Source organism: Elgaria multicarinata, chromosome 3, assembly GCF_023053635.1.
Source record: "Elgaria multicarinata webbii isolate HBS135686 ecotype San Diego chromosome 3, rElgMul1.1.pri, whole genome shotgun sequence".
Lineage (NCBI taxonomy): Eukaryota > Metazoa > Chordata > Lepidosauria > Squamata > Anguidae > Elgaria > Elgaria multicarinata.
Window position 1 is genome coordinate 98,704,959 of NC_086173.1, and position 8,413 is coordinate 98,713,371.

The 8,413-nt window shown below is 42.4% G+C and overlaps 1 protein-coding gene across 1 annotated transcript; it reads right to left on the reverse strand.

Moving 5' to 3' along the window:
* Positions 1 to 2,164: 2,164 nt before the first annotated feature.
* GPX1 (glutathione peroxidase 1) lies at positions 2,165 to 6,430 on the reverse strand. The gene is made up of 2 exons (XM_063123361.1): positions 6,165 to 6,430; positions 2,165 to 3,179 (listed from the first exon to the last, which is right to left on the reverse strand). The coding sequence occupies exons 1-2, from the start codon at positions 6,393 to 6,395 to the stop codon at positions 2,829 to 2,831; spliced, it is 582 nt and encodes a 193-aa protein (XP_062979431.1). The 5' UTR covers positions 6,396 to 6,430; the 3' UTR covers positions 2,165 to 2,828.
* Between the last annotated feature and the right edge of the window lie 1,983 nt (positions 6,431 to 8,413).

Below are 8,413 nucleotides of genomic sequence, written 5' to 3' on the forward strand. Positions count from 1 at the left end.
TTATTAGGCCAACAGGATATATTAACATAATTTGTGCAATTATAGATTTTAATCTTTAGTATTTAAGGGTGCAATCCTATATATGTTTAGACAGAATAACGTTATACAACTCCCAGCCATACTAGATATGCAAAGGCGTGCATCCTTAATTAGGTATGGGATCTTTCCAAGTTTTCAGATTATCTTGGTGTACCAGTCCCCCCTCCCATCCCCACATCTCCAAAGTAGCACTGTCTTTCCCTTGAAGATATTTAAGGAAGTTATAAGTAAAATTCTCAGCTTTATCTCCATTTTCAGAAGTATTGCAATTCAGTTAACTTTGTACGTTTTTCAGTTTGTACACTACCTTAAGACTTCATTTTTAACTAGGTCTGATGGGACTGAACATGATGTGATTACTCCATTGTGTGACCCAAAGGCTGAGCTCATTGTGAGTAACCAGGAAATACTTTGTTACCCTTTTCCTGAAACAAGAGAAATATGCTCTTTCAGACTTCTTTCTCCTGATATATTTATTCTACCCCTCACATGGCCCACTGAAACTCAAAAATTACCCTATTGAACATAGGACCCCCAAAGCCAATTTTGCAATTTCCGTAACACCCTCTTCTCTCCTTATTTGGCAAACCACAACTCCACTTCTCTTGCTCTATCATTGCTGATATACCAGCAGCAATCCTATCTGGTCAGACAGCCCTGCTATGGTTATCAGCACCTTGGTAAACTCCGTTGGATCACTGCAATGCATAGTATGCGGGACTGCCTTTGGAAACTTCAATTGATCCAAAATAGGGTAACAAGATTGTTAACAGGAGCTGACAGTGTGACACAGTATTACACCTGTACTTCCTCATTAGCACTCTGCAAAGACTTCTAGCCAGTTTCCAGGTTTAATTCAAATTGCTGGCCTTAACCTTGGGGATCACCTCCTCCCATACTTACCTGCCTGACCATTAAGTTCTTTAGAAGCTCTTCTCTGGGTATCACATTTCACTACTAGTAAGACGGTTTTTCAGAATTGTGTCCAATTTATGGGAAACCCTGCTCAAAGAGGCTCACTCTTGACCTTTTGCTATCAGGTAGACTTTGTATTTCCCCAGGCTTTTAAATATTAAAACCTGTTTATAGAGCTCTAAGAGTTTTTTGGAGCAGCTGAGTTATGTTTTATCTGCAGCTAGTTCTACACTGTATTTAGGTTTAATTTTATATGTAATTGTTTTACTTTCATTGTAAGCTTCCCAGAGAACTTAGTGTAGCATAAAAATACCATAATCAAATAAATGCCCTAAATTAACCTAATGTTCTTGCCAGTGCAGTTAAGTCCTAAACCAGCTAGCACTACAATACTTGGATTTAAGCAGAGATTGGAAAGCCACATTTTAAATAAGGTATGTATAAACTTATCATTTCTGCTCCAATTTGTTAGTCATTGCTATAATTATGTAAAAACAGCAGTTACTTTGATCTAAAAACCCACATAAGTTGCTAGGCTTAATTTAAGAATTGGATCACTCTAAGGCTAGTGTATTGAGCCCAGTTAAGACACTTGGTGCCATGGTGACAAAGTGCCAAGTTACAAATGTAGCTTTTGTTCTCCTGGTCTTGCTGTGGGCTAAGTTAAGTAACCAGTTCCAGAAGGGATCCTGGATTTCCACACCCAAATGTAATTATCCATTACACTATACTGGTTATCCAAAAGGTCTAAAAGTATATTGTCTTATTACAACACCAGTTTTAATTGTCTTATACACCACGTACAGTTTGAAGGCACATCAGTTCTATGGTTATGTATAGAACTGGGTCTGCCCCTCAGCACAAGTTGGGAATAATACATGAACTGCTCTGACAGGTATGCATTGAGCAGGGGGTTGGACTCGATGGCCTTGTAGGCCCCTTCCAACGCTGCTATTCTATGACTTTAGAGAAGCTCTGTCAACAAATATAATGAAGAAATCCTACCTTACCAACATGAAATAGTGGTATACTATCCACTGATTAGACTGATTTTGTGAAAATACCTATTTGAAGGTATACAAACATTCCGCAACATGTTACATAGCAGTAAGTTGTCCCAAGGTAGAATAATCTAAAGAACAGGAATAAACTGTTGAGACTGAAAAATGTAGTTAATATCCAAAGATATCCAGCTTTACATACACACATATTGTTATTTCAATTATTTTATTCATCTATAGTAGTTTTTAACATCAAAATGGATTGCAAACTGTTTCCCCTGGTGTAATTTACTACAACTTCATACAAAATTTTATAGGTACATCAAATGCTCTTCAAAGGTTTAGAAGAAACACCATCATTAATAAAATTTTGAAGGAGAATAGAAATTTACTGTCAGAGTAAACAGATGAACCATAGAAAAAGAGGCACTGAAGACAAAGGACACGAAGTCTGGGGCTTCACATGATATGATTTTTACCAAGCATGTTATAGATCCACATTGAATATCCACTAAACTGGAATGTATGAAGTATGCACATATCTCATGTACACCATATAAACATATGCCAGGAACAATAAATGGCAACAATTTATTGGCATATATTTATGTAGTGCACATGAAATTAAGATTGATGACTATGTGCTTTAGGTGTAATAGTTTTAGCAGGCATACAATGGAAAGTGGTACAGGTTTAGTTTACATCACAGCATCTAGGCAGACTCCAGGGATGCTTTCTTGCAGTATTACATAAGCAACTTTCCTCTAGCACAGAAAGTGTTCCACTTAACCTAGGGTAGCATCATATATCAAAGAAGCCTAACTCAAGACGAGAAGTAGAGAGAAGTTTCAGCATGACTTAATCTGGTTGATTCTAGGGGACTTGCTTAAGCAGCTTCTCAATATCATCCTGGATCTTGATAGTTTCGAATCGCCTGCTGTAACGCTTGAAAGGCACTCCATCACGACCGATGAGGAACTTTTCAAAGTTCCATGCAATGTCGTAGCGGCACACAGGAGACCAGATGATGAACTGCGGGTTGGTCATCAGAGACACATGGTCGTCGTCTGGGTAAGGCAACGACTCTTTTAGGAATTGGAAGAGTGGGTGAGCATTTGCCCCATTGACCTCACATTTTTCAAACACAGGGAAGTTGGGCTCGTACCCATTGCCTGGGCGGACATGCTTAAGTGAATTCAGGATCTCATCATTGGTGGCATTCTCCTGAAGAAGGGGAGAGAAGATAATATATGTTCAAGTACACATGCCAGTCACCACAGCAGCAACCAACAGACTGATTTCTGCTTTACTGTAGCATTTGCCCTTTGCTTAACAAATCCTTTGGGTCAGTAGCAGCTTGCTGAAACAGTCGAAGAATATTTTCTTGCAGAAACTGAATTAGCATGTAATTCAGTTGCTACTTATTATGGTAGTTATCTAGCTTAGCTATGGGGAAAGCAAGTCTCTACCAATTCTATAAGCTGTTATGTTGCATTAGCTACAACTACCATGACCTGAAATTTTCTGTTCCTCATTAAAAGTAATATATAGTACAAAGTAATTTCCCTCCATGTCAACTGATGTTACTAGCTACCCTCTATCATATTGCTCAAGTGGTGGTAAGCATTTTAGAGAAGTCCTGTGTTGCATCATGATGAACAGCACTAGAAGGGCTTCAAAGGAGTTGGGTGAGGAATAATAAAAGCAAGCCCTTTGAGTTTTGCTATTTTTCTAATTTAAGTCCTTACTTTGAAATTCCCATACACGACACCAGCCAGGGGATTCTGATGTTGCCCTATTGTTCCTTCAGTTACTTAAATTGAACTTTGTGCTTTAAGTTCTGAAATCAAAGTTGGAATACACAAAGTTGGAATCCCCATCCCAGCTTGGCTATCTGCAGCTTAGGAAACTCAAATACATACTTCTTTAAAATTCAGATCATGTTATCTCATGGAGTATGTTTTCATATTGCTGGGGTGGGGAACAGAATGTAATTTGTATATTTGTTTTTATCTTTGGCTATGGGGCGGTATATAAAATTAAATAATAATAATCCTTTCCCTGCAATAAATCCTCCCTATACACTGCCTGCAAGGTGTGGCTGGGAAATGAAGTTCTAAGGAACCTTCATCAGTTGTTTAAGCAGGCATTTGCATAGGCAAGGTGGCAACAAACCACACAAATCTATCCAAAGTAGCTCCAGAACATCAGGTATGCAAAACCAAGTCCAGAACTACTACTACTACTATTATTATTTCCTGCCTTTTTCCTAGTACTGGGACTGAAGGCGGTTTACAAGATTAAAACTTGTACAATTAAAACACATAAATATAAATTTACAAAAGTTAATAGAATTAAACCTGCAGCAAAATTAAAAACATTTTAATTTTTTAAAAACCAGTAACAGATTAAAAACACACAGCCATTAACACAGGTCCAGAGTAGTTCCAAAAGTCTGCCAGAACAAAAAGGGTTTTGCCTGCCTCCAGAAGTATAGCACAGAGGGAGCCAGCCTAGCCTCCCTGGGAAGGGAGTTCCACAGCCTTGGAGCAGGCACTGAGAAGGCCCTCTCTTGTGTACCCATCAGGCGTGCCTGGGCTGTTGGTGGGACTGAGAGAAAGGTCTCCCCAGAAGATCTCAGGAGAGAGGAACACTTATGAGTTTGTTCTATTCTTTAAACCTCCACTTTGCAAGGATTTGACTTCTTGGTCCCTTTTGGCTCAAGACATTACCCAGTGAAAGGCTAAGAGCTCATTTAGACCCCTGACCCCCAATAGGGTCTTCCATAATGTTTTAGTCAGTGAATGATGTCAGAGTACAGGCATTTTAGTCTCACAGATACAAGAGGTAAAGTGATCCCTTTTATTGTACTAATTATTTGAAAACTTTAAGACTTCCAAGCCTTAGAAAGCTTGTCCTCTTCCAATCCACATGCTCTAAACCAAATTACAGGTTTTAAAACCGAGATGCCTCCTTCAATTCCCATTTGGTTGTTTCTTGCTCAGTGTGTTCCAGAACAAGTGGAAAAGCTGCTCTAAGCAGCCAGCCCCTTGTTCCTAAGATCAGGTGAGTAAAACAAGTCCAGATATTTTAACTTATTGTAGTCTCTTTTAATCTCCACATCCATGTCTCATAAAGTCAAGAATACCTTCCCTTCCATATTACTCATACTGGCAGGGGATTATAGGTGCTGTAGTCCAACACATTTGGAGGGAAGGCTGAAATATTTGGGGAAGGCTGAAATATCTGAAGGTCAGAGACCTGGCTATGTTAGCCTCACTACTTGAAGGGAAGAAAATGCTGAGCTTTACCAGCCTTTTCTGGGTCGGATGAGAGTAGCTCTTGAGCAGCGACCAAAAATGGGTCAAGTTGCAAAGGATTAGCTACATGGCAAGAATGTGACTTGCTGAGGAGCGTCCGCGTAAAGAAAGGTAGACCCAGCTTCACCTCCTCCTCTCCCTCCACAGCCTCTGACAAGCTACAGATGTGAGAAGTAGAGCAATGGTGTAAGAGGGGTTTCCTCAGGGCCAGGATTTCTCTCCGTGAGAGCCCAAAGGAGCTCTGGAAGGAGCTCCTTGATGCGTGTTTGCCTTCCTATTCCCTATCAAGGCCCCGATGTCTTCGGCACAAGGCAAAGAGCCAACAGTAATCCCTCACTCGTCACAGCACCCCCATATACCCAAGGACCCGGATCTACACTACTGCTTTAAAGTGCTTTATAACAGTTATAAAGCGCTTTAACTGCTTTAAAGTGCTATAAAAATGTTATAAAGCGCTTAAAAGCAATAGTGTAGGTCCAAGGCAAGGCAACCTCGCCGGGAAGAGCGGCTGCAACGAAGTCTCAAGTTGCAACGCCCGGAGGGCGCGGCCCTCATTACAGATGCGGTCCGAGCGGATGGGAGCAAAGATAAGAGCGAGCTTACTTCGTGCTCAGCTCCACCCGAGACCCTGTTTTTCCATCAGGGGATTCATACTTGCTCCACCATGCCTACGGGGAAAAAAAGTTCTAGCCATGTGCAGAGTGCATTCACCAGCCAGCCTAGGACTGGGGAGAGTCCACACAGTTGCGCCTTAGGCTTCGCCTAAGGCAGGACCTCGTGTGTGTGTGTGTGTGTGTGTGTACAGCTCCAGTAACCAGAGGAACAAATTACCCCAAGGCGGGAGACTCTCCGCCCGGCGCGCCTGCAATTAAGCGGTAACGGAAAGTACCTGGTGGCCGAACTGGTTGCTTGGGAAGGCGAGCACGGTGAACCCCTGAGGCCCGAAGCGCCGCTGGAGCTCATGGAACTGGGTGAAGTCCCGGCTCGTCGTGCCTCAAAGCGAAGCCACGTTGGAAACCAGCAAGACACGTCCCACCAACGAGCCCAGATCCACAGGTTCCGCCGTCCCAAGCGGTTTCGCCATTATCCCCGCCAGACTAGACACCGATTTCCCAGCCATTGCAGCAGCAGCAGCAGCAGCAGCAAACGCGCTCCAGAGCAAGTGCGGAAGCAACCTGCGCGTCTCCTTCCTTTTAAAAACCGAGGAGCACCGCCCGCCAATTAAGACCTCGAACTGCCCGGGCAGAAGCCCCGCCCAGCTTCCTTGGCCTTGATTGGCGTGGATGAAGCCGCCGTAGCCTGCTGCGAGAATTCCAGGCCTGCGCAATAACCGTTAATACAAAGGCTTCCTTTGATCCTCCTTTGTCTTTCGTGGGGCGGTTTCCTAGTCTTGCAACCAGCGTTCTTTGCTTGGTTTAATGAATGGAATCGCTTTATTAAGGGTCAAAGTACACGTTACCTAAGCGACACAACCCACAATGGGTTGTTAGCCCTACTTAAAGTAGGCCCATTGAAATAAATGGGACTTATGTTCATATGTTTAACATAAGAAGAAGCCTGCTGGATCAGACCAATGGTCCCTCTAGTCCAGCATTTTTTTTCACACAGTGGCCAACCGGGGAAACCCACAAGTTGGACATGAGTGCAACAGCACCCTCTTGCCCATGCTCCCCAGCAACTGCCACTTAGGGTCCTGTTCATTTCAATAGGTCTACTCTATGTAGGACTAACTGGATGCAGTCCTTTGATTTTGAGGGAAAGCAGCTGGTCAACAGCTGTTGCTGCTGCTGAGGCCAGGCTATCAAACAGAAAATAGCAATAGTTTCATCACTTCCCCTGCCTGCTGGTGGAAACTCTGAGATTGCACAAGCAACAGAGCTGATTTTTTAAAAATAAAATCTATACATTTCTATAGCATCATGTAAGTGCAGCCATTTTTCCTAGCAGGATAAGGAAGATTTAGAATGTTTAGATTTCAGTGTTTCAAAGCTTGGGCAAGTTGCAGTCATTAATCATCACATCTTTGAAGGGTTTGTGTGCCTCCTGAAATCCAGGTTTTGCTTTGTTTTCCAAAATAAAGACTTTCCCTTCTAATATGAACACCAGATTGTGTTATGTTGTTGCTCTGGGGCTGGAGAGCAGAAGTGATGACATTCTGGCTTCTACCATCATTTAAGGGACCCAGGGCCACTGACTGGGAGGCTGTACCCCCTGCTTCCCTGGAATCACTCTGAGCCAAGGAGGAGGCCAAGCTGGCTCATCTGTCATCCAGAGGAGGAGTGGTTGCAGGAGCTCTCTTCCACCACACCATTCCCGAACGTCATGGAGAACACTTGGCCCCAACTGACAGTTGCTCCCTGGCCCTGCAGAAGGAAGGGGGAAAGAATGCTCTGGTCCTGTCCATCAGCCAAAGGAACAAGAGTCACCAATTGCTCTTCATGCAGGAACAACAGATCAGCCTGGCCCAAAGGGCATTTAAATGGCTGCTTATAGCTCATCAATTTGTTCAGGCCTTGAAAGACTGATCTCCTCTCCCTTCCTCTTTCCTCCACTCCCTTTCCCTTGATGTTCTTTGTCATTTTACTTTGTAAGCTGAATGGCGGGGCCTGCCTCTCTTTTTGAATGACATGAGCAGTTTTGGGATACATTGTCGGAAAAGTGGGATAAAAGGCAGTAAATAAATATCTTATTTATCTCTGTAACTATATTGAAGTCACCACTTTTTCGATAAGTTTTTGCAACTTCTATTGCCATAAATAAAATATCTAAAAAGTTGAAGCCAGATTCCAGGATGGATCATCATTTCAATAGATATAATACTTGTTTCATTTAGAAGATGACAGCAGTTGTCTTCTCCCTCCCCACCTCTTTAATTGCCTGCATTAAGTAACTCATCTGTGATAATTATGTAAAATAGTAATTCCACACCACCTTCTGTGATAGCTGTAATTTAATGTTATGGTATGTGTGAGCTGCCAGTTAGGAAGCTTTTCCTGCTATCCAATGGAAATCTGCCTTCCTGTAACTTAAGCCTGTTAATTATAGTTTTAGATAATAGAGAATGGGTTGCAGCCCTGTGGTTTGTACCTCTGTGTAATGCAAATGGTACACTAGCTATGGGCTAAGCTTTGTAAAATG